General features: G+C 37.5%; 1 protein-coding gene across 13 annotated transcripts in view; it reads right to left on the minus strand.

Annotated features, from left to right (window-relative positions):
* The window catches only part of ZNF385B (zinc finger protein 385B), a 383,402-nt gene that overhangs the window by 18,936 nt on the left and 336,521 nt on the right, over positions 1-27,945 (minus strand). For all 13 annotated transcript variants that reach the window (XM_032356095.1, XM_032356094.1, XM_032356093.1 and 10 more), the window contains one exon: positions 10,331-10,493. In XM_032356095.1, coding sequence (XP_032211986.1) covers positions 10,331-10,493 — 163 coding nt within the window. The remainder of the gene's footprint in view (positions 1-10,330; positions 10,494-27,945) is intronic.

Genomic DNA, 27,945 nt, shown 5'->3' on the forward strand with positions numbered 1-27,945 from the left:
AAAAAAAACTTTTAATGGATATTTAATCTTATGGATTAACCAAAGGACTGGATAAAATTTTTGTTGAAAGAATAAAATAAATAATTTTCCCTTAACTCAAAATGTGATACCTTAATTTCCCACTTAGTAAAAATATTTTCTTTAATAGCAGAGAACCAAAAGACAAACTGTTTTAACTTAAATATGACCATTTTGCTAGATTAATGAGTTAAAAAAATCATAAAACTATGACAGAAGTTCAAATATTTGCCAGCAAAGAATAAAATAATTTCTATTATGACAAGAAATTCTAATATTTATGTCATTTCATATTTGAAGGAAAACAAAGCACATATTTTCTAGAGGCTAACTAGTTAATAGCATACAAAAATTATTTTAAAAAATTGTACACTAAGAAAATTTTTTGCAAGAAGCCAGGAATAAAATGTTTGAGCTGACAAGTTTCTCATTTACTGACATAAATGCTGGCAAGGACTTGTCAGGCAGGAGCGTGTTTCTTATTCTGATCACACTCTCCCTCTCCTGCTCAGTAGCCAACCCTGGCTCCAGGCGGGGCTGCTTCTCCATAGGTAGCACCCAATTTCTCCCTCCACAAATGGAGATGGGTTGGGATATCCTTTCTTTCAGTACCGTGTTTATGTATAGTGCAGACTGCCGACCTATGAGGTGGGGTAGCCATCTTACTGAAGACAAAGGAAAAAGAGCTAACCAGTGTCCGCTTGCCCTGTCCACATACTAGAGAAGGTGTTACAGTTTCCCCATGAGATTCTTCTGGATGGTATTAATTTAATATATGCTATCTATGTGACAGCCACATGCAGGATGAAATACCGGGAGCTGCGGAGGCCAGAGCACATGAGATACATTAACCAGTGGGAGAATGAATAAAAAGAAAAGACTTTTCCTCCATTTATAGAAATGTGAGGAAGATCAAGAAGGTCCCTCTACAACTTTACATGTCCCACTGGGAGAGTCACGCTCATCAAGTCTTAATGTCTGGAAGGAAAATGCAGTGTAAATAATTACTATGAGATAAAAGAACAAGTACATAAAAAGGAATGGAGTACAGGTCACTGTTGCATGGAGGCAAGGCATGGAATGATCATGGAATCAAAAGGGCGGAGTTGGGACATTTCTTTGAATAACGGTTGTATTTTTTATGGCTAGCATTTATTGAGTATCTGGTATGTGATATGCACTGAGGTTGCCATTATTGGTTCATTAATCCTGACAATTCCGCGAGGTAGGTCTTAGCCATCCTATCTAACACGTGGGGAAACAGGTTGGTGAACATGATTTGATTAAGGTTATCTGGTAAGTGAGAAGGGGAGCTAATATGTCTGAACTTCAAGCTCATGCTCTTTTTACTATGTTATATGTACAAGGTAGGTAAATGACACTCAAAAATCATACCCTGGTTAGTATGTCCTCATTCAAAGACACTCAAAACTTGATTTCTCAAAAATAAAACCCGTTGTAAAAGATGGTGGGAAAAGAAATCACACAACCTTTCTGAGGTGTCAGACATCTAGAAGTGTCACTTAGTGAAAAAAATATCAAATAACCTTACGGAAGCAGTGCAGTTAAAGTTATACACCCTCATCCAAAGGTGGCCGAGCATGGTAGTGAATTGGGGCTGCCTGGCAGAGAATCTGGGCTGGAAGCTACCTTCACTCTGAGCAACTCTAAGCCACCATTTCCCCTTACCTTCTAGTATCCGTCAGAGGACTATATCATTATGTAAGTTAGCATCTATAGGATATTTAGTATATTAGCCTTGGGCACACAATAATCATTCAGTTACATGTTAATTATTAGTAGTACGGGTGTTAAGATAATTTTTTGCATCTGATTCTAGTAAGATTGGATCTGTTTTTCTAGAACAGACTGTAATAGGTGCAGCACAAGGAGGACAGTGATAGCTGCCCCAGAAGGGGGCACCTGTCGCCTTTCATGGATGGCAGCAAGAAGGGATAACCGCGCAAAAAGAAAAACCCCCAAACTGTAAGAACATCAAGAACGGGCATTTTTATTATGCTTTACATTCTGCCAAGGGCTTGCAAAATCTTTTCATTTGATCCACAAAACACCACTGTGACGCAGGGAGAGCATTATTCCCAATTTACATATGAGAAAACAGGCTCAGAGAACATAATGCCTTCTCTGGAGTCATGGCTACTTAAAGAGCAAAGAGTGCCACAGTCTGCAGTTGTGCTGTCCAATTCAGTAGCCATGTGTAGTATTTAAAAATAAATAAAATTAAATATTCAGTTTCTCAGTAGCACAAGCCACGTATCAAGTGCTGAACAGCTACGTGTGGCTCATGGTACTCATGTTAGATAGCACAGATTACAGACCGTTTTCATCACTGCAGAATATTTTACTGAATAGAACTGGCCTATAAAAACGAGGACATCATACTATTAATGTGTGATATTATGTCCAGTATCCACAACAGTGAGCCTGATTCTCGGAGGAAAAAATCAGAGAAGGGAAAAATATTTTATAATGTTTCTATGAAAAACACTTTAAGTTTTATACCATAAATCCAAATTTGTGGGGTACAGTGAGAATTGAGCTGAAATCCCCCAAAGTGCTTAGTATCAGTGCCCCGAACACAGAATCTACAAATATTTACTGTGCGGTTCTATTTGGTCATCCACCCATCTCAAAAAATATTTCACTGTCAGAGAATTCTTCCTGAAGCAAATAAGTGGGATGTCATAAAATATTTGTAATAACCTTTGTTAAAACCTCAGGGGGCATTTTTGGTGGTACATTTACAAAATTACTCAATGTACATACAAAATCCTCTTATATTCCCATATCCTGTCAATGCAGAAAGGTTGTAAATAAATGTAATCAAAAGAGATGAATACCAGTTAAAATATGTCTGAAGATGAGAAAATCTTCCAATAGTGTTATAAGCCTTAATGAGGAGATAGTTGAGGTTTTGCTTTTTGGAATGGTTTATAACATATCCCTAGTAAGTTATAAGTTAATGGATCCTCAGCAGGTCAGAAGTGAGTCTCAACTTTTGGTTCATTTTCTTAGAGTGATGCTAAGGAAATAGTTTTCAGAAGTGGAGAAACTAACAATAAATGCTCAGTCTTATTTTGAAGCAATATAAAATCCTCACAAGTTTCAGAGGTTGGCTTCCCGAGTCTGACAAACACTTAACTATCTAAGAACCTTTAGCCTTGCCTGGCAGGATGCTGTTGTCAAATTCAAGGTGGATGGGCAAAGATGGAGGCAGTTTCCATTTTTAAATTGACTTTGAAAGTCTTAATGATATATGTACATTTCATGAAAATACGAGCCTTAGTATAATGGTCTGTTCTTTTTAGACAGATGGGACTCAATTTATGTTCTACATGATTGTACCCCAGAATTTCAGACTTAAGATGTTTGTCATAAATATAGTTAATCTATTATTTTATGAGGGATACTAAATCTCGGCCTCCTGGATTTGGATAGATGTATGCCAAATTTATGATGGCACTTGTCTATAAATGACAGATGCTGCCAAAGCAGAGCACTATCATTTTCTTCAAGTCAACAGCACAAGGTCTTGTTGCTAGAGACAGAAAGGGGAAGAGGCAGTTACAAAGAGCTTGCTGGCTAATCGATGGAGTCCTGTGGCAGTCAGCGGAAATGAGAAGTTGTCATTTGGAAAACTTGGCCCCATTTGTAACAACACATAAAAACTATGAAACACACAGGGGAACCCATAAAAATGACGAGGCAAGGGTCTCTCCATTTGTATCCCTGGCAGAAAGAGTCTTTGACAAAATTGAAAATACACTTTCATAAAGCAATAGGGTAACCAGAAAAAGCTGACCTACAGCCTTGCCAGGTAAATCATACTAATCTACTAGTTGATAACTACTTCTGGTTCATGCCCGTGGAATTGCCACAATGCAGAAGCACAATATGGCTGAAAACGAAAATGAGCTGTTCTGAGGTATGCTATCCCTTTTCCTTCCTTCTTTTGTCTTTTCTGACAAAAAGCTCCCACGGTACAATCATGGGTATGGGCTACATAAAACAATTTCCCTATCCCCAGTGGGAATATTTTATTTTTAAATTTTATTTATTTGACAGAGTACACAAGTAGGCAGAGAGGCAGGCAGAGAGAGAGGAGGGGAAATGGGCTCCCTGCTGAGCAGAGAGCCCGATGGGGGGCTTGATCCCAGCATGCTGAGATCATGACCTGAGCCGAAGGCAGAGGCTTTAACCCACTGAGCCACCCAGGCGCCCCCCCAGTGGGAATATTTTAGATGGAATGATTCCAAATGCTATTGAAGCTGTGGACAGACTTCAGGACAAGCCAGCTGGACCCTTTAGAGGGCAGTTCAAGGTTTCTGCCATATTGGGGATGCCCTCCCTAGTGTTCTCCTCTATTTCAGCAAGGATATTTGGCTCTATAATTGTCAGACTAGAGTTTTGAGAACATTTGTCATTTGCCCAAAATGAGTATTTTCATTCAAACTTGCCTTGGAAAAGATCTGTAATGTCTAAAGCTTTGTTCTGTTGCAGTTAAATACTACAGACAATATACTGCATAGGAAATAAGGATTCTTAATAAAACAAAGCCTTAATGCTTCTTTTAGTTTCATAGTTTCTCCTGAAAAATATCAACAGTCAGCAAGTAATTTAAAAGTAATCCATGGAGGTGGGCAGGAGGATTGGGTTAAACAGGTGCTGGGTGTTAAGGGGGGCACTTGTGATGAGCCTTGGGTGTTGTGCGTGGGTGATGATTCGCTAGGTTCTACACCTGAAACTAATATTAAACTGTACGTTAACAGCTGGAATTTAAATAAGAATTCTACCTAAAGTAATGTATGGTCTTACTCACTAATTCTTTTAAAAAGTGGTTTCGTGATTTCTGACTTTGCCCACTGGGACACTTGTATTTATTCCTAAGGAAGAAAAGTTTAGAAGTAATGGGAGTAATGACATATGTGTGGGTCAGGAAGTCCTGACTTTATTGGGATATGAATGGTGTGACCTTATGTGAACTAATTCGCGTTTCCTTGACCCATAATTACGATATTTTGGGGAGCAGCTTGAAGGTGGTAAACATATATTATTTTTCTTTGTAGCCCTAATATCCAACACATTAAAAAACACACACACAATAGGTTGGAAGCTCTTTGAGGGCAAGAAAATGTTTTTGTGTTCACTGTCGCACCCTAGTATCTGGCAATACACTACATCATTTAGTATAGAAAATAAATATTTCCTGAGTAGATAAATGGATATAAAGTTTGTTGCATGAGTGAATGAAAGATGGATACTAATTTTTGCCCTAACAGTCAAAGGGATATGGAGAGGTTCATACAAAAACACATATGTGACTGGATTTTATAAATTGAACAAATTTAAGGTGTTCCTATTGTTATATTTCAAGCAGAACATGCTGGTTTCATTATCTTTGCTCTTAATTGCATTTATAAATACATCTATAGCGTTTTGAATCATTCCATCTGCTTTCATCTGGTTAGACAGCAACTGATTAAAAGCTGTTTAGTTCTAAATAGATTTACATACTTTGAACTAGAAATGGATTTTCCCCATTTGATATCTAATTAATTAAAAAAAATCTAGTGTTAAGACTAGACATATGGACCATTAGGTTGACTACCACAATATTTGTCATTAGGTTGATTATAAAAATATTTTATTATTTTCAAGAATAAGGCTTTTTGAAGGCTCTGGGCTTTTCTGAACCCGTTACAAGGGGTCAAATGCTGTCACAAAGAGCATTCCACTTGATGTATAGGACATATTATCACAGGAAAGTGTACTGTCATATGGCACTATGACACTTGAACTCCAGGGAGAAATTTGGGTTGAGTGTCTGGCTAATACGTTCCAGCCATCTTCCTGAAGCTGTTTAATGCTTGCTGTGTTTTGACCCTAATTCTCCTAAAGCACATTTCTCCTCCCTCCTACCATGTTTTGAACTCCCACTGATGCATCATTAGAAGTTGGGATGGATCCTGGGAGACCATGAAACCATTTCTTCGCATTTTACATCTAATTCTACACCAACTTCTAAAAGGTGAATGGGACAACTATTTTTATTTTTTTTCAAAGATTTTATTTATTTATTTGACAGAGAGAGATCACAAGTAGGCAGAGAGGCAGGCAGAGAGAGAGAGAGAGGAGGAAGCAGGCTCCCCACCAAGGAGGGAGCCTGATGCGGGGCTCGATTCCAGGACCCTGGGATCATGACCTGAGCCGAAGGCAGAGGCTTTAACCCTCTGAGCCACCCAGGCACCCCAGGGACAACTATTTTTAACTGCCTTTAATGAAGCATATTTAATTTTTTTCAATCACGTGGTCAGAACTTCTTACAATAAATGAAATACAAACTATTATTGTTTAAACTAATTTTGTTTACTGACCTGAGAGGAAAAAAAAAAGGAAAGCTTGCCACAATACCCTGAAATATTTATATCTGATAGCTCCATTCTAACAAATCTATCTGGATTACACAGATCCAGCTACAATGTGAGCCCCATGGTATCTCCAAATGGATCATAAAATTAAAAAAAAGAAGTTGCCACTTCTTAGAATAAATAATCTGTGCTCTTGAGGAAGAGGCAGAGATCATCCGTGGGTGCCATGTTCCTTGTTGGATACTCTGAAATAACACTTCTCCTTGACTGCTATTTGGTGAATCCCAGGATGCTGCCCTCCTAGAAGGTCCCTCCCTTAACTTCTGGCTATTTCTGCTCCCTCAAGATTTGCCCTCTATTGCTAGGTTACTGCTCCTAAAATATGAGACTGGAAACTGAATTAGTCAATGATATGGATGTTGTGAATCTGGATATTTGAAATCTGGTGGCTGAGACATCAAGTAACAAATACATTCATTTTGATTTAAATGTCTAAAAATCATGTAAATATTGCTTAAGACCACTTGATAGGAACTCTTCTTTCAGAAGAGAAAGACCAATGCTAGGCAAACCATGGTTTTCCACTCTGACTGTTACTCTGATTTTTGACTGACTCCTTAGGAACAGTGTTGTCTGAAATAAAACATTTGGTCAATTAAGTGCCACAGTCACGATTCCTCTTCCCTTCTCCCTCTTCTTCATCTCTACATTCCACCTAGACCATTTATGAAGGACTGGTTTTGGTGTCCTCTCTTCTTCTAAGACAGGGACTCTGTGTGTGTGTGTGTGTGTGTGTTTTAAGTGGGCTCCATGCTGAGCTTGAACTCATGACTTTGAGATCAAGAATCAGATGCTTAACTGACTGAGCCACTTAGGAGTCCTCTAAAATAGGGTTTAAAACGAAATAAAAACCAGTTTCCAAAAAATCTATAACTTTGACAAAGCGGAGGGAGCTTTTTAAGGATTTAGAAACAGATAGTCAGCAATAGGTTACGTATCACATTGTTTAGGCCAGATTGCCCATCTGGGCAAGGTTTCTAATTTTCCAACTTGAAAATTCTACTACATATATGTGGGAATTCTTATTCATTTGAAGGTGACAAAAGAACATATGTATCTATTTAGCAAACACAACACATTTTATTTTTAAATGGTGCCATCTTTGACAACTTTGGTATTGCCTTTGCTGATATGATAGAACAAATAGTGTATTCCATTAGTATTAATATTTATGGAAAGCATGGGGAAAGGAAAAAATAAAGTGAATGATCCAACCAATGAATTATCAAATCATTTATACAGATTTTGAGTAAGGAAACACAGAGAATGAACTAACCCCAAAACACAGGTGGTTGTCATTACTTCTGGTCCGAGTCTCAACAGTGACACAGTGAGTGAAGCCAATACTATTACACCAAGTACTCTGGGGTGGATAGAGAAGTGGCAGAGGAAGCAGACAATGCAGGATTAGAGACCACCTCAGAGCTACTGAGGAAGAGATTCTGTGGTTGAGATTTGTTTGCCCTCTCCCCACTCTCATCCCCTAGGATCACTCTAGATCTCAATTCTCTTCCCTTGTTTATACCATTGCCTGGTGTGTCCCTATTGCTTACAAGGCAAACACAAGTGCTTAGAAAGTCTCTTTCATTGAGACCTAACTAGTATTTGATGGTAGGAATAAATGCTTTGAATTGTTTAAACTTTAACATATGCTCATTGGGTACTTTGTAGGTATGAGAAAAGCTGTGATTGTGGCCCAGGCCCCTGATTTTCCATTTCTAGATTGCTCTTTCCTTGGGTCTATCCCCTAGTCTTTGACTTTTTTTTGTACTTCCTTTCTTCTTCCACATCTTTCCTTCTCTCTCTTTTTTAAAAGATTTTATTTATGACAGATGGAGATCACAAGTAGGCAGAGAGGCAGACAGAGAGATAGGAGGAAGCAGGTTCTCCACAGAGCAGAGATCCTGATGCGGGGCTCAATCCCAGGACCCTGAGACCATGACCTGAGCCAAAGGCAGAGGCTTAACCCACTGACACCCAGGCGCCCCTTTCCTTCTCTCGTTAACTGTCTTCTATACTTTCATTGATTCTGCTTTCATTGATTCTTCTTAATTTCCATTTTTAACATTTTTTTTCCTGCTCAATACTTTTACTACTATCCCTGGACAAACCCAGTTCCCAAATAATTCATAACTAAGGGGAACACTGAGCACACACAACAGCAACACTGGAACATTTACAATACCTACCAACTGTGCTATTAGCTCAAGACAGAAAATAGGCTGAAAGAATGGAGTGACACTAACTTCCATTGTTTTATCATGTTGTACATAAGTTCTGCTGTGCTTAAGGAGCATAATCCAGGTAATAAAACCTTTGGCAGAGTGTTGTTTCATAGAGGCAACAATATCCTGTAGAAAATGAAACCAAGCAGGAAGTCAGGAGATGATGGATTCCTCCAAACACTGGGTAACCTCCAGTAAATAACTCCTGCACTGTGGACCCCGGCTTGGTTTACCATTTTGTAAACCTTAATATCTGATAGACCTGTGTGAAGGATTAATTAGATAATATACATAAAAAGACTTTGTTCTTTAGAAGGGGTGAAGTGTGATGTAATAATCTAGTATTTATTATCTGTTCATCAGATAACATGATTTAGTGATTCTATCAAACCAAGAATAAATATTTTTATTATCAAATTTGGCTTAACTCACTCCTACGCTGCAGGGTGGTTGGAACCACCATTCCTGAGACCTAATCAATAATTGTCCCTTCCCAAATAGTCTTTTTGTCTTACCAGGGTTTTTGAAACTTCCTCTAATACTAGTATGTTTGCTCTCCTCCAAAGCCCTGAGGAGCCACAAGAAAGCATTCTTAAGTCTTCTCCTAAAATTCTACAATGATTTCAAGAACAGAAGAGAATCAGAAGTGTGTGTCTGTGTGTGTGTGTGCGGGCACGCATGTGCTTCCAACAACACAAAGGTCCTCAAAAAGAGTCAAACATTAAGAAAGGGATATATGCTCTTAGTCACCCTTCATAGACACGGTTCCTCAGTTAGTTACTGAAACACGATTACTTATCTATTTATCCAACCTGGGCCTGAGAGGCAGTGTGAAAATCTTCTAAACATCCAATTTTATGGTGTACATGCCAGAAAATGAATTTTTTTCTCTTCTCCCTGAATCATTCAGTTTGAACTTACTTAGAAAAACTGCTGATTCATTGGACTATGAAATACAGACTCTTCTTAAGAGGCATTTCCTGTAGTAGCCCATTTCCAATTATGTAAAGCTCTTCTGCTAGTCAATTCATAACTTTTTAAATAACTCCCATAAAATCCTCAAGCTCACTTGTAACTCTGAGGGGAACTCTCCACAGACCTTCAAAAATGAAAATCTTTTATTACTGAACACATTTTCAGATTCATTTAATAATTCCATTTTCAGAAAACATCACCGTTTTGACCCGCCTTTACTGTGGTAAAAGAATATAAAAATGCCTATTAATAAACAACTTTAAGCATTCCTTCACTGAAAAAGTCTACAGCAAAAAACAAACATAAAATGAATAAAAGGTAATAAACTCAGTATTTTAGATCCATTTCTCGATTCTTGTCTAAACACATTATGACCAAGTAGCCTCTACTTACTTTCATGCATATATACATATATATTATATATATATATTCACACACATACACACATATATACTTAAATGTATGTATTTAACAACATGGAATGGTAACATCAAATGCTTAGGTTCCGTGCAAACACATAACCTTTCCTGTGAAGGAAACATATTAATATTATAAAAACAAATCATGGAGAGTAACATGCAACAGCTGAGGAGAGAAGAACGGGGTTGGGGCAGGGGACCCGGAGAAACACAAAGAATGTAAAGAACAAAAAGTGTCATTGACCTGATTTGTCAGAGCTGTTGCCTGTGATTGGAGTGATGGAGCAGCTGGGATTAGCCTTTGCGCTGTCCTTGGAAGAAACCATTTTGGGTTTATTTTTCGTTGCCTCTAGTGCTTTGACCTTCTTGGCATGTTTACTTCCTTTGTAGTGGGCCTCGGCCTGGCTCTACAAAGGAGAACAAATCAGGCTCATTTTTTTGCTACTTACAAACACCACAATGGATGATCATGCAGGAAAATATACATTCAATCGTAGGCACCACGGACATTTACAACTCAGCCCTCAACAAGGTTTCTGGCATTTAAGGAATTGGTAGACCAGTTCCTAAGGGGGTTTTGTGTCTTGAAACCCTCAGTACGGCACAGAGGACCCGTTTCTTTAAAACCCAGACATTATTATGAGTGGACACCAGGGCCAGGGCACACTTCTGATGAAGCTGAGCCTTGTCACTGGTGCCCTCCCACCACTGCCCATTGGGGTTCCTCTTCAAACACTGAGCTGGCAGCAAGCTGCTGCCAGTGTCCTTCTACAAATACTCCATTTTGTTTCCCTTCAGGTAAAAGCCGGTTTGCCTGTATCTACTTTCTTCTAGGCTCTGCTGTCTCAAAGATCAACTGATGTAACAGCAAGCTGCTGGTGAGTGGAAACAGAGTTACATTTTAGAGTCGTCTCCATGTGCTTCGGAAGATCCCAGTTCCAAGAATGGATAATTTAAGCTGCAAAGGAGGGACAGTCCTTGTTTCTAATCTCAGAAGTGATTCTGAAGTCAAAGCAGTTAGTGTCCCAATCACTTGTACTCAAAGCATAGGTGGAACTGTGACTTCAATACCAGATAAAAAGGAAGAAAAGAGATCAAGACAAGTGACTACTAAAAACCTTTAAAAGACAAAAACAAATTACAGCAAAACAAGAAAACATTTAACCAACTTATTGGCATTTGGAAATCTTCTCTCTGTCTAAAATAAGGATTTTGTGTTTTGGGCATCTAGCACGAATACACATATTAACAATAGAATCTAAGTATATTTGCTTCAATTTCATTTTGAGTAGACCCTGAAAATAAAAACATGCATTTGATAAAAATAAAAAACCAAATTATGACATAGATTATATGACCTATTAGCTTAGTTATAAAGGTGAAATAGGTGATAAACTTATCATAAAGTGAGTTTTCAATACAGAATTTTTAAAATAATAACTTTTTTTAATGTCAATTTTCCTTATACATTTGTATGTACTTAAAGATGATTATATTAACGCTTTCATCACTTTCCTCAACAAGCAGAATGCAGGGTGTGTGTGTGTGTGTGTGTGTGTGTGTGAGTGAGCACATGTGTAAGGAGGTGCGTAGAAGTGACAATGGACTGAACAAGCCAGGCTTTAATTTTATATTTCAACTAACGGTATGAATGTGATTTCCTTAGCACAGAACACTGATCACCCGAGGTCAAAAGCCTTATATTGGTGGCATACAGGACCTAACTTCCTCAACATCTTTTCATAAATTTCATTGTAAATCATCATCGACTTATAATTTCTTAGTTGGTTGGCTCAAGGACTTCTCACATTGTTCTCTGCCAGGTTGGAAAAAATAATGATACCAAGGGAGGAGAAAAGTGGAACATAACTTATTTACTTATTAGTTACCAAGAATGCTTAAATGCAGCTAATATGGATTATTGGATACAAATTAAGAAAATACACAAATAAAAATTTAAAAATTGATTACATGAAGAGATAATAATAGTGACTAGTATTACTGAGGCTCTGCCAAGCACAGTTCTAAATGTATTATGTGTATTAGCTCATTTAATCCTCATAATATTCTGTGTGGTAGGTACTATTATTAATTAGCATTTTACAGAAAGAAAACTAGGCACGGAGAAGTTAAATAACATATCAAAAGTCACAGAGGTAGGTGTAGAAGCCACTTTGTCCATCTGAAATGCTTACATGAACACTCCTATTTAACTGTATGCCCACACATTTACATACACATATTCACTCTGAGCTAACATTATAATTGTAATAAAAGGAAAAACTTTTTTAAAAAAAGGGAAAAATTACACACTGGGAAGCCACACTGCTTTTAATGACTCAGTGAAGATTATGTCTTAACAGAAGCTTCTATGAGTAGGAAAAATCTACTTCACGGAAAATACTCTCACATAGTATGTTAGGCCTGCTTCTTCCTAAAGAGCTAAGTAAGTCCCATCATTTAGGTATATAACAATTTCTACATGATATCAGGATACCTAATAACTCGTCTTTCCAAGTATACTGAATATGTGATGTTACTTTAGTGCCCTCCGGCTAAATAAACATATGGTTCTCTAAATAAAACCTCCTAGCACAAGATAAGCAGAGTGTCATTTCCTCATTACAATTTCCTGGCATCACTGCAGAAAGTTAACAGCATCAATTAGCACTTGAGATAAAGATCCAGCTAAGTGACACCTTGCTAGATGCCAAGATGGAAAGAACTCTCCAGAGCCACGATCCACTTTCCTTTTGAGTTCTGGGGCACGGAGAGAAGTGCAGCAAGGGAGCTTAGCTTCTACTCAATGTTATTTGGGAAGGACTCATGGAATAAAGATAGTGGCAGGCACCACTCATTCACATTTGGCATCTTTCCAATTGCCATGTGGTATTCTTGGTAGTAGCACTTTGCTCTCCTCAGTGCTGTATCTGGGGCGGTGTCAACAGCTTCCAAATCCTGGGCAAATCTTCAAGTGAAACTGAGACACTGTTAATAGTAACACGATTAACCTGACTTCATTATCTAGGACTCTTCTTAGTTGAGGAGTGAAAGAAACAAGGACAAGAGCCAGAAAACCCATGAACTAGGGAACACAAATCAAGCCCAATCGACCATGGCTCTTGTGTCACTTCTGAGAGACCTGGTTGACCAAACTGACTTGCTTTACACCTCAGTGACTGAATGGCAGGCACGTATTTGTCTAGCTCTACAGGCCTGCTTTCTGCTTCTCTGCCAAAAGTACTGCTGTGCCCCTAACTGGCAATGGGCAAAGAAACCTCTTGCCAAGAATTGTCAGAATTAGAGAGTTGCCTAAACTACCATATTGACCGCCGCACGAGAATACCTCAGGATCTATGCTCTTCTCTCACATGTCACCTCAGTAGCAGCCTGACCATCTTCTGGCAGAGGAAGAGAGTTGACAGGAAATGACATCCTAGAATTTTCTTATTTGTTTATCTCCATGTTTGTTACTACAGCCTTTTGCTTTCCCAAATCCTCTCCATCTCTCAGGACCCCAGTGGTCCAAACAAAAAGGAAAAAGAATGAGATGATGTATTGGTTTAAAAATAAAAACATAACACTAAAAATATCTAAAATTCACTGTGCTCTCATTTCTGATTTTTACCTTGTTTCTTTCTTTCTTTTTTTTTTTTTAAGATTTTATTTATTTATTTGACAGAGATCAGAAGTAGGCAGAGAGACAGGCAGAGAGAGAGAGAGGAGGAAGTCTGCTCCCCGCTGAGCAGAGAGTCCGATGCGGGGCTCCATCCCAGGACCCTGAGATCAGGAACCTGAGTCGAAGGCAGAGGCTTTAACCCACTAAGCCACCCAGGCGCCCCTGAAACACAACTTTAAATTGTGCTCACCTTTTTGGAAAGAAAAACGCAAAAGTGTCTGGGGAAGAGCAATGTTACTAGAGAACGCCCTCAACCATTTATTTACCAGTAGAACTCGTCTTGTTGCATTTAAAAAAGTAATTAGAACTCTTCCCTTCATTAAAGAAAGTTCATCATTAAAACTATTGGTGTCTATTTTTTTTTTTATTGGTGTCTATTTTTGACCTTAGATTTCAGGATGTTAAATGGTGTTATATGGGAAATAACAGAGGTCAGTTAATTTTCAGAGAAACTCTATAAACTAAAATGTCAAATAAAAAAGATGTCAAATGAACACAGGGTACACTAACAAGAGGAAAACATTATTATTGTACAAAGAATTATTTAATACCTGCCATGTGCTAGACATCCAGAAAAATTAAAAACAAAGACCTCTACTCACAAGAATGGTTGCAAGGAAAAATCATGCATGCAAATAGCCTCAACTCAGACCAAAGAGTGGAATGATAAAAAGGGATGTAAAGAGTAAGAAGGAAGGAAAGAAGTTATAAGAGGTAAATCTCTTCGGATTGGAGGTGATCATGGAAGCTTCAGGAAAAAGAGGTATCACAAATGGGGCCGGCTCTGGGGGGCACTGTGGTAGAAGGGGGAGAGGGAGGTATTTCAGGCAGAGGGAACAGCATGTGCTAGGGTAGTGAAGTCCTGTGGACTATGCTGTATTCCTGGGGCATGTTGGCTTCTCAGCATCACCAGGACACAGATAATAAGGAACAAGAGGGAAAGGCTGCTGCGTTGTGTTACCCTGAAAATTATCATCCCCTGTAAAAGAACATGTGTAAGAGTGTTCTACAATTAAAAAAAAAATGTTCTTTTTGTAGGCATTTTATAGAGAAAATGATTATAAAGTGGGATGTGGCTTTTACATCACAGATTTTTATCCTCTGCTCCAAACTAAAATCCTGTATTATAACAACTAAATTATTTCTACTGAAGCTTTAATAATTGTTTGAGATAAAAGCATGGCACTTAAATATACTACAGTTAAACATGTTAAGGAAAAAACTAAGGACTACTGAGTATTAGCTAAATAATTATTTGAATTTTTGCTTTAACAAGACTATTACTAACAACGAAAAGGCTGTTTGCATATACTTGCTGCATTGACAAAATCACACACTCTCAGAGACAGAGCTATAACGTATGAAACATAAGACGCAAGATGCAAGAACAAGGCTTACTGAATCCAGAGATGGCTGGTAAGTCTTTCTGCTGATATTTGCCGTTGTAAGGTCTACAGTATCAGTAACGACACACTACCGGCTTTGATATTCATTTCATTCAATCCTCAATCTATTGAGATCTCTTGAAAACAAAGTCTAGACAAAAATTACAACCGATATGAGACTTTAGCATAGAAGGACATGATGTTTTTGCTAATTTCTATTTTATAGCTAAGTGCAACACTCCAGGTTGCTGGAGCCTGTCCAGAATTTGTCGCATTGCAGAAAGCCGGGAGTGAGCAAATGTGATCCCTGAATTCCTGTGAGCCTGGGTTCTGGCCTCAGACTTTCACATTTAATGGCTTTACATTTCTACATATGTAGAAAACCCCATCAACTCCAAATATTTCTAGATGACTAAAGAGAAAAGTAGTGGCTGTCTAGGAAGAAATGATGTGCACGCTAGACTGCTAATTCTCTTTGGGTCTAATTTACATTCTATCCAATATCATTAGACAGAAGTGGAGTTCTTCGGCTGCTGCTGCTTTAAAATGCCACTATTTGAATACACAAGCATTACATATATATTTGTTCACATTATCAAAACATTCTCATGTAGGCAAATTAACTCATTTCTTAAAATGCCAAAATCCTGAGTGGGCTTCAAGTTATCAAGTTAATTTTTCAAATGCAGCCAAAGTCTTGATGCTACTGTTTCTTTTCTGGTGCATGATTTATTGGTGGAATTACTTTACACATTGAAACATGGAGAAGCTATAAATGGACCTAAGAACTATGACAGAATTTATACAATGAATTAGAAAAACCTTATTGTTTGAGTTTAAAATCATCTGGAATACAGCAAAAGTGTTTTTTTTTTTTTAAAGAAAAAGTTTTTTGTTTTTTTTTTTTAAATAAAATTGTCCTTGCAGAACAGCCACTGAGTAAAATTTTTGCATATCATTTTCCCAGTGAGTTTTATATCTCAATTAGGTGAAGGTAGATTTTAATTTTGGAAGATTCCCAGCAATCTAAGATTCTTTCCTTCAATATCCAATGATACCCTATGTTTCTAGTTTAGGATTGAGTACAGCAGGGCATTAAAGGGACAGTTAGTTATATAAGCTTGACTATGTCAGCTGTGATCTGACCCCCAAATCCTTTTAGATGAAACCAAATCATGTCATTTCATTGAATTCTGCTCTCTCCTGTTCCCTCCTTTTTTTTCAAATAAGGCCATAGTTAAAAAACGACTCAACCATATATATGTGTCAAGGTAAAGTTTGTCCCAGAATATTAATTTCCAAATTTTATTCATGAATATTGCAAATTACAGAGATTGTATTTTGAAAAAGATTTTTCCCTCCAGCAATCTAAGGGAAGGAGGTTTTTCTTTGTTTTTTAAACAATTTTATTTATTTGGCAGAGAGAAAGACAGTGAGAGAGGGAATACAAGCAGAGAGAGAGAGAAAGTGAGAGAGGGGGAGTGGGAGAGGGAAAAGCAGGCTTCCTGCTGAGCAGGGAGCCAATGCCGGCTTGATCCTAGGACCCTGGGATCATGACCTGAGTCGAAGGCAGATGCATAACGACTAAGCCACCCAGGCGCCCCAGGAAGGAGGTTTATGAGAAGTTTTCCAACATAAATAATGGATAAGAAAATGAGATTTATTTAATGCCATGATTTCTTTACCATCATCACACTTTAGTTAGAAATTCCACAGAAAGTGTCTGAAATGCTTATCCTAAGAAAATAAGACTGCTTACTTCTCCATTTCATATTACAATTTTGAAGGGTATATTTACTTTGTCTTCTGGGTTGAAGGTTAATATCTGAGTCAATTTAATGATAAATGTATGTGTAAACTCCAGTAGTTGTTCTAGAGTTCAGTTGAGACAAGAGAAGTTTAAATAAACCCTGGAGAAATGTGCCCTTAAAGTCTCTCCCAAATCCTAAAGGGATCAAATCATGAACTCTACACAGAATGCATTTATAAACCAGATTCTCCGAATTATTACACTGAAAAAGGGGAAAGCAGTGTTCTGTATACTAACACAATCTTGAGTATGAAATAATGAGAACATTTATAATTTATAAAAATATCTAATTTTTTCAAAGAATTATGCATATAGGGACCTAATGTGTTAGAACTTTTAAATCTTAGAATTTTTATGAAACACATGGATACTGTCTTTTTTTTTTATATAATATAGTACCAAACATTAAGAATTTGGTAATAATTACTTAATATTCTTAACTCATTTATTTTATGATCTTCCCCAAAGTATTCCAAGTAGAAATTGTCTACCTATCTCTAATTATTTTCACATTTTATATTAAACTGGAAAATTTTAGTTAATAATTCTCAGCTAGCTTGAAATATAAAGAAGGGTATCTCAGAGTTTATAGTGATTTCCCACTTACATTCTAAGTATCTAACGTGTGTGAGAGTGCTGCTATCTTTCAGTGGGGAAATAGATTGCCATTATGTGCTTTATAAGAACGATTTTTGGTACTCAATGATAAGTAATGCAATATAATTTAAATCCATGCACCAAAGCTGTGACTCTCCAGCTAACTAATTTAAGTCTTCTGATGGTCTTTTAAATTAGGCTCCCAGGCTTCCACACATTAATTTTTAATCAGTCTAGAAGGTATTACATTTTCTTCCATTTCCATATTAAGGAAATTTACATAAATGATACAAAATAAATCTAAAATTAGAATTTGCTTTATGTCTCTTTATATTTGATATATAATATCCCTAAAGTAGACAAAAGTGGCACAGTAACTCTGAAAGTACAATGATCAGAAAATTGGTTGAAGAATGCCTTTAGGGCGCCTGGGTGGCTCAGTGGGTTAAGCCGCTGCCTTCGGCTCAGGTCATGATCTCAGGATCCTGGGATCTAGTCCCGCATCGGGCTCTCTGCTCAGCAGGAAGCCTGCTTCCCTCTCTCTCTCTCTGCCTGCCTCTCCATCTACTTGTGATTTCTCTCTGTCAAATAAATAAATAAAATCTTTAAAAAAAAAAAAAGAATGCCTTTAGCAATATCTTATATATATTTAATATATTATTTATGTATCATTACTCATTTGAAAATCTTTTACAGAATGGTTTGCTAAAACTCATACCCCAAAGCCTTAAACCAATTCTTAAACTGAGCAGACATTTTATAATTCAAAATTAAGAAAATATGTAAATATAAAGATTAATACCATATCCTTTCAAAGTATGCAGATAAAACTAAGAAAAAACAATGAAACTATACATATTTAGCAGTCACTTAGCCAACCCAAGTCATATTAAGGTTGTTTGTACTCTAAAGTACCAGATTAAACTAGAAATTTTCATTCCAGGTTAATCTAGTCAACCTTCTAACATATGTGAAATTGGTCTCCTGAAGATAAAACTAAAATAAAAATTCCTTTGACTTTGATTTACCCATACATATAAAAATATTTCAGTATAATCAGCCAAGTGGACTTCTAGTTTCTGATTCTGTGTAATGTTGTCCAAAAGTTCTATTCACCAGTAATAATCACAATACTGGTTGTTCATATAATGTATGAAAATCATTAATGTGGACTCTGTCTTATTCATTTCTGAGTCTTCTGAAGTACCTATTGTGTAGTACAGACTCAATAAAAAGTTTTTGAATTGAATATAATATATAAATGGGACAGAGCAGGGAAAATCTTCTAAAAGCAGAATTTAAAGCTGAGTGTTCATTCAGTCTTTCATTCAACAAATGCATATTGAAACCTATTATGTTTCAAGCATAATTCTCAGTGTTGTGGGATGCAGGTCTAATAAAACTTATATTTTATCAGGGGAGATGGCTAATAAAATATAAATATATATAGATATAGTTAAGTGATTAAGTGATAAGTGATACATTTATGAATATGTTAGGGAATGCTATAGAAACAATCCAGAAAGTTAAGACAAGTAGACTCTGATGGGATGGGGTGCCATTTTAGGTACTGAGATAAGTTTTTCTATTGAGGGAACATTTGTAGAGAGAACTAAATGAAGTGAGGGAGTAAAGCAGGTAGGGATAGACGGTAGAAAAGCATTTCAGGTCCAGTGAATAGCAAATGGCCATGTAAGATTTTGACTTTAATCTGAAGAGCTGGAAAATTCCTACAGTGTTTTGAACAGACAAGTAACCTTGTTTGACTTCCGTTTATAAAAAGATTACTCTGGTTCTTGTGTGGAGGACAAGTTACGTGTGTACATGTACAGGGTGAGGAGACTGGGGTTGAGGCAAAGTTTAAAAGGAAGCTGTTTTCAGTCATTAAGGCAAGAGATAACAAGGGTTCAAAGTCAAATCTGACAGCAGCAAAGACCTGCTAGAAGGAAAGAAAAGACAGGAGAGTAAGACCTAAAAAGCAAGACAGGGAGTAATAGTGTTCTTAAATATACAGATTTCAAATTTCAGGAGCACTATACACCCAAAGCCAGAGCTTTTTTTTTTTTTTTTTTTTTTAAAGATTTTATTTATTTATTTGACAGAGATCACAAGTAGGCAGAGAGGCAGGCAGAGAGAGAGGAGGAAGCAAGCTCGGAGCAGAGAGCCCGATGCGGGGCTCGATCCCAAGACCTTGGGATCATGACCTGAGCTGAAGGCAGAGGCTTTAACCCACTGAGCCACCCAGGCACCCCAAGCCAGAGCTTTTTATAGAAATATATTCCTATTCCTCCAATTAAGGTACGTCTCTCAATCCAGAGATGCTATTCCTTTTTGCTTTCCTCAAGTCTATGATCCCTTTTCTTTTTTAACATTTGTATTCAAAACTCCTTTCCCAAATAAATCCTTATGATCAAGGTCTAAACAAGCTCTAATCTCCCCAACCCGAATGAATCATCTTTCAACCCCCATTCAGCCTTAACTTTTCACCCTATTACTCTGCTCCCTCTCACAGACTAATTTGTTAAATTGTGTGCACATCTTCATTTTCTCTACTTGAATCCGGTCCATTTTAATTCCCTGAAACAGATATCGCCAAGACACTGGTGCCCTACAAGCTAAAACCAAGAACATCTTCCCTTACTCATCTTGCTTGAGCAACAGGGTACACCTGACCCTGCTGACCCCTTGCCTCTTCTTTGGAAGGTATTCTTTCCCCAGCTCTTTCCCAAGTCAGCATTTCCCCCATCCTCCTTTCAGAAGCAGTCGCAGGATGTCCGCCCCCACCCCCACCCCCACCCCCACCCGGGCCTAGTCACTGAATGTTAATATATTCCAAAGCTCAGTTGTAGGCCTTCTTGTCTTCTCACACAAAACCTTCCAAACAAGAGATCAGTCTCATTCCCTAACCACCTCTACAGCAATAATTTCCTGGTGTCCACCTCTCCAGTCTACATCTCTCTTCTGAGTTCCAGACCTAGACTATTCACTTGGATAACTCAAAGCACTTTAAACATAAGTTCAAAACCAAACTCCTGTGATACCAGACAAGTGATTCACTCAAAAGCCCCTCTTGCTCTCTTGCAATCTGTTCTCTACATGGCAGGCAGCCAGAGTGATATTTTCAAAATGCAAATCTGATCATGTCACTCCTCTGCTTAATATCCTCAATACCTTTTTCACTATTTGTGGTTTAAAATCCTAAATAATCATATGCAAGACCTATATGGCCTACTTCTTACCTATCTTGAGTTTCATTTGGTAGCAGCTATCTTTCATTCTCTGAGGAACTGAAATAGAGTGTGGGTGGAAAATAATTATGGTACCATCCTTTTGCACATGCCTAAAACAGTATCCCTTTTCTCTCTTCCTAATTATTTCCTATTTCTCCTACAGAAGCCAGCCCAAACATTTCTTCCTTAGGAAGCCTTCCATGATGCCCCAGACCAGGCCATATCCTAACTCTTTAAATTCCTTTCTTCATAGCACATCTCACAACTAAAAATAAATAATTAATTTTTATAATTTGATTAATACACATCTTCCCCAACTAGACACCTTCATTAGGCTTGTACTTACAAGATTTTTGTTCTTCATTGTATCCCTTGTACTCAGCACACTGCCTGAGACATGTTAGGCATTTCATAGATACTGTTTACAATGATGAATGAATGAAGGAATGAATGAATGAATGAATGAAAGAATGAGTGACTAAAGAAAGAATCTGTATTATTTGGCAAAAATTAAAGTAAAGTTTGAAGAAGAAAAGTAATTAGAGTTTACTCTAAAAGTTTCAGGCCCAAATGACTGGGAAAATGGTGAAGCAATTAAAAACAACAAAAAAAATTCAGTTATGGTGGGATGGGGATATGTGTAGAGGAAAATGAAAACTCAGTTTGGGCATCTTCTATTTAGGCTTCTAATAGGGGCAGTGCTGAGGTCCAACAAAGAACTGGAAATGCAAATGGTAGTTGAGCAGAGAGGCTGGGGCTAGAGACATCCCATTTGGGAACCACATGGTAAGATGATAGACCCAACTCTCTGGGGACAGATGAGATTAATTAAGAATAGAGGGGAAGAAACCAATCTGAGGAAAGAAGCTTAAGAAGCAGCTCCATTTAATAGATAATATGAGGAAGAGAAGACTGCACCAGGTACAGAAAAGGCACCAGAAAAGCTGGATACACAAGAAAGTAATAAAACACAGAAGTGAAGGGAAATAAAAAGGACAGATAATTAAGGGAACAAAGGAAAAATAAAAATACACACACACAACTATCAAAGACAAACTATAGTCTTACTGAAGTATGACCACATCTTAAATATTAAAATACTTCTCTATAATTTCACAATAACCTCAAAAAATACCTGGAAAATAATGTAATATGAGATCTTTGTTTTCTGGAAGAATATCTGATAGTGTTGCTCAGAAAGGTGGTGGCCATGTTTGTGTGAAATAAGGGATCTATTTATAGCTACTGCCCCAAGGAAATCATAGTGCCTCACCCATCACTTCAAAGAACTGAGGACTGCAGAGCCATAGACAGAACACATCAGCCTGAAGACTGCAAACACAACATCAGGTTACAAAAACTACTCTGAATTCAATAATACAAATAGTGACAAGGATGCCTGGGTGGCTCAGTGTGTTAAGCCTCTGCTTTCGGCTCAGGTTATGATCCCAGGGTGCTGGGATCGAGTCCCACATTGGGCTCCTTGCTCATCAGGGAGCCTATTTCTCTCTCTGCTTCTGCCGGCCACTCTGCCTGCTTGTGTTCTCTCTCTCTGACAAATAAACAAATAAATAAAATCTTTAAAAAAAAAAGTGACAAATAGTGAACCAGTATTGTTTGCTGTGTACCAGACACTGTGTTGAGTACTTTACAGACAACACCTCATTTAATCCTCACAAAGCCATGTGAGGCAGGTATTATTAGCCCAAGAGACTATGAAAAGTTAAGTAATTGTCCAATATTACACTGCCAGGGATGAAAGACCCTGGATTCAAACCCAGGATTAAAAGATTAGACTCTTAACCAGTACATCTTTGAAGCAAATCCGCAAAGACCCTTCACAGGGGAAGATCCAAAACAGAACAGAACTTTCTCCCTTCATCACTCTGGTAAAGATGACCTTCATTTCCTTAGGAAAATCTAGAGGCAAAACCAGTTTGGGGTTGTGCCCTTTAAGGTCATGTAAGGTATAGTTTTTATTGTAGAGAATGGATTCAGTAATTCTCAACCAATCCTTGGGTGTCATAAGTCAAAGACAAAAAAATCCCCTTTAAGACCACTTATTAATTCAAGAAATATACACACACACTCCGTGCTAGGCACCGGGGAGACAGCAATACACAAAACACACCCACTCCCTGACCTTCTGGAGTCAACAGTTGTGTGTATGTGTGTGTGTTTTGCTAGAAACAGTTATTAAACAAATAGTCCCATAAATAAAAATCTCTTTACCAACTGTGATACATTTAATAAAGAAAAATAAGTGGGTGTTATAAAATTATTCCTGGGAATGGGGCTAGTTTAGACCAGGGAGTCTAGAAAAGCTTCAGGTGACACCTGAAAGAGGAGTATGGACTAGACCAAAGTGGGAGGGGCAGAAGCAGCTTGGTAGATTTACAGAAATAAAGAGAATCCATTGTGGCTGCAGCCTGACAAGCAAAGGGGCAAGTGGTAAGAACAAGACTAGAAATGTGCATGGCCAGTTAGAAACTTGAATTTTAAGAATTCTAGGTGACTAAGAGAGTGAAGAGTTTGGTGTAAAAAGGCGCCAAAATGAAACAAGTACCTCATACTTCCTCCAGATTTGCTGACCGAGGGCCGCCTGTGATTCAAAGCAGTGGATTGAAGAGGGGGTCACTAGCTGGTATGATTTTGGGGGTCTGGCTTCTTGATCAGTCTCAATGTGGAATGAGCAACTTCATAATACACTAATCAGTTATTGGTAAAATAATTCTTTTTTTTTTTTTTTTAAAGATTTTATTTATTTATTTGTCAAAGACAGAGGGAGAGAGAGTGAGTGAGCACAGGCAGACAGAGAGGCAGGCAGAGGCAGAGGGAGAAGCAGGCTCCCTGCCGAGCAAGGAGCCCCATGTGGGACTCGATCCCAGAACCCTGGGATCACGACCTGAGCCGAAGGCAGCTGCTTAACCAACTGAGCCACCCAGGCGTCCCAATAATTCTTAAATACAGTGATTTCCTTCCTTGCCTATCAAGATAGTCTCAGGTCAGAATGTAGAATCAGTGATTTATTGATCATTCAGTTAACTCGATCAGTGTAGACAACTAAATTGGACAAACATCCCACAAAGCAATGTCTCTTTGGCTGGAAACATAAAATGTGGATATTATCTAAGTTAAAATACTTGACTCAAAAGAGTTTTCAGAGAGGTGTGCCTGGGTGGCTCAGTTGCTTAGGTGTCTGACTCTTGATTTCAGCACAGGTCATGATCTCAGGGTCTTGGAATCAAGCATTGCCTCAGGCTCCATGTTCAGCATGGAGTCTGCTTGGGGTTCTTTCCTTCTGTCCCTTCCCTCTGTCCCACCTCCGCTGGCTCATCCACACCCCACAACCAATCTCATACTGCATCTCCCTCGAAAAAAAAAGAGAGACTTTCAGAAAAATGTTAATCAAGTCACAAATACATTCATTTGCTTTAAGAAAGAGAATAGTATTAGGTATTACTAAATGGACATAATTTCAGAAAAAAATCAATAAAGCAGACCAATTTGGGTAAAGGACATAATGAAATGGTAAAAAAAAAAATTTGAAAAGTAGAACATTTTTGAAGAAATGCTGTTAGTTGGTGACAATTAGCTACTAGAGATTCTTAGGTAATTTGTTAAAATAAACAAGATTATTTTAAATGATATCATTGTTTATATCTTAATGAGTGCCCTTAAAGTGCTTAAGTAAGCCTGAAAAAATTGGTTCCATAGGTGTTCTGAATCTCTATGCTTCAATCTCTTTTGCAACACTCATTTGCATTATCTTTGAAGAATGAATTTGGACCAAACAAAAGTATAATTCAGCTTATACCTGAATTATCACAAATTCCTAATTAATGTAGTCCAAATTAATAAGAATTTATTACATCTATAAAAATGGAAATTTATGCAAAATACAATTACTCAGTGTTTAGATCTTTAGAAAACTAGCTTGAAGAGAATGTCTTTCAGATATTCAAATTTTGTGTCCTTTATCTACATCTGCACACTTAGTAATTCTACTCTGGCATTTTATAAATATAGACATTCATAATTTTCTCAGCATTTACAGATGTTAATGAATACCCCCTTCTATGACCATCTGTGTAAATGTATAAATTAAATCATAAAAAGAGATTGTTGGTATTTTTAGTTTAAAAGTACATATAGGACATTTTGTTGCCTTAAACAATTTAAATTACAAAACTGTAACAACCAGCCCAATTAACGAATCCTTTTCCATTCCTCATGAATGATATAAAAAAAGTCAATAAAAAGTAATGACATAAACAAATAAGTCATCGCCTAAAGGATTCCATAGGCGTCTCTCAATTATACACGGTGATATTTCTTCCCAGAGCAAAAACCAGGTAATCACCTCAAGCTCACAGGTCAGAAATAATGAAAGCTACATATCACAGGACACTCAGCAGGCAGGATCAAGGATAAAAACAAAACTACTTGCTGATTTTAAGTCTGCACTACACATCTTGCATGTTGAATGTAACATGCATTTAAAGCAGAACTAGAATTCCTATAAATCGAATAACAAATGTCACTGGTACGCAGCAAGTGAGGCTGCCTACCTCAGATCCAGGAAATAAGGGGTTGTCCGGTCTGTAAATAATTTAAAAGTAGTAATAAAACTCTCAGACTAAGTGACTAATACAGTGAAGATGTAGGTTATCAAGAGTGGCCATAATCAAAAGAAGACCTCCTCCTTCTGATTAAATATCAATATATGCTGGCAATTCTAGACATAGTTTTAAAATAACCTTCCTGAAAATAAAATCTATTTGTCTACATTCTAAATAATCGCTGTGGTTACAGATGAATTTTAATAATATATATGCAAACAAAACCAGCACGTTTTTTTCACTTCTCTTTTAATTAACTACATGGAAGTTAATGTAGAGAACTTGTAGTTACAGAATTGAACTTCCAAGGCACAATGACTCTGCTAACCTATTATTTGGAAATTAAGTTCTTAATGGTTAAAAATCATTTAAGTTCATTTCAGATGTAGTTCAAGTTTGTAAAACTGTGCAGCTCATATCCTGGCATTTCACTAGTTGATCTGAAATAAACAAGGCTAGCACAGTGATTGTAAAGATGAAGAAACAGAGCTTAAGATACTTCAATTCTCTCATTTTACATGACTGCTTAGAATTTTTGTGTTTAAAATTTAGGAGTGAGACAGTACCTATTGTGAGGTGTATTATTTTTGTTTGGTAAATATGAATTTTAGCTTATACATGACATATTTTATTGATTTTATTAACTCCTATCTTTAAAATTGAAATTTATGCTTCTTTTAAAGTTATGTGCTTTAAAACTAAGCAACGAAGAAGAACATAAACTATCAGTGGTATAATTCGCTACGTATATAAGTTATATCTTTTGTGTAATTTTGATTTTATTATAATTCATTTATTTGTTACTATAATATTATTCATTATTGTGACAGAATAATATGTTGGTTTAAGTTTTTTCTCATTTAAAAATATATTAATACAAGTAAGAAGAATCAATCCTTAACTTTTTTCCCTTTTTATACTATAATATTAAGTGGTCTAGTAGTATATTAAAACTTTAAAAAGTCTCTGAGTTTTTTTCTGGCTTTTATTTATTTCTTAAATCTTATTATTATTATTTCTACATGTTTTATTTATTTGAGGGAAAGAGAAAGAGAGTGAGAGAGAGAGAAAGAACATGAGCAGGGGTAGGGGCAGAGGAGGAGGGAGAAGCAGACTTCCCACAGAGCAGGGAGCCCAATGATGCTGGGCTCCATCCCAGGACCTTGATATCATGACTGAGCTGACACTTCACCCACTGAGCCACCCCGGAGCCCTTGGCTTTTATTACTAGTCATGTACATAAATATTTTTTTCTGAGGGCGCCTGAGTGGCTCAGTGGGTTAGAGCCTCTGCCTTCGTCTCGGGTCATGATCTCAGGGTCCTGGGATCGAGCCCTGCATAGAGCTCTCTGCTCGACAGGGAAGCTGCTTCCTCCTATCTCTCTCTGCCTGCCTCTGCCTACTTGTGATCTCTGTCTGTCAAATAAGTAAATAAAAATCTTTAAAAAAAAATTAAAAAAATATTTTTTTCTGAAAGGGACTGTTCTATAGAGGCGACGTTAAAATTATCTGCTTCTGGTGTCAGAAGTGTTACGTAAAGTAATATGGTTTTATTTTTAAGTGTTAAAATACACTTAGTAAGAGTCAAATAATATTCTCTGCTCCCAAAAGTCATAATCTTAATAGAGTGGCTTATTCTTGGGAGTTCTTGTTCATCAGAATTAGTGAATACAACATTTTCTCTCCATGTGCCCTGGAAGACAGAACTGAAGAGAGAGAGAAAAAAAAAAAAACAAGGTCTTGTTTCTTTTCCCTTCCTTTGCCTTCCCTTTCCTCCCCTCCCCCCCTTCCTATTCCTTTCCTTTTCTTTTCGTGTTTCTTTTCCTCCCCTTCCCTCCCTTGTCCTCCCCTCCCCTTCCCGTTCCCTTTTCTTTCTATTCCTTTTCCTTTCTCTCTTCTTTCTTCCCTTCCTATTCTTTCTTCCAAGATTTAGGTTAGATGAAATGCTAGCCACTAAAAATCATTAAATCCTGGAACATATTGCCAAAGGAAGCTGTGGAACATTCACTCTGCAAGAATGGAAGATTCAATCACTTTAATCATCATGTTAAATAATCCTGGTTTCAGGTATGCAGATAGGCAACATTTTGCATAATTTTGGAGGGTTCATGGACACCCTGTGGCCTATACATAGATTGCCTCCTTGAGAAGCCCCCTCTGTTTTAGTTCTAGTATTTTATAATTCTTCAGTTCTCTTCCCTCATCCTGACCATTTCTCAAGCTTTTTTTTTTTTTTTTAAATTTTATTTATTTATCTGAGAGAGAGAGAGAGAGAGCGTGAGTGAGCAAGCGAGCACAAAAGCCGGGGGAGGGGCAGAGGCAGAGAGAGAAGCAGAAACTGAGCACAGAGCCCAACATGGGGGGCTTGATGTGGGGTTGGATCCCAAGACCCTGAGGTCATGACTTGACCCAAAGGAAGATGCTTAACCAACTGAGCCACCCAGGCGCCTCTCTCTCAAGCTTTTCATAGTTTCATCTCGTCCACGAACCCCTGTGCAAATAATAATGAGATAATGTATGTGGAGAGTATCTACTAC

This window comes from Mustela erminea, chromosome 8 (genome assembly GCF_009829155.1).
Source record: "Mustela erminea isolate mMusErm1 chromosome 8, mMusErm1.Pri, whole genome shotgun sequence".
Lineage (NCBI taxonomy): Eukaryota > Metazoa > Chordata > Mammalia > Carnivora > Mustelidae > Mustela > Mustela erminea.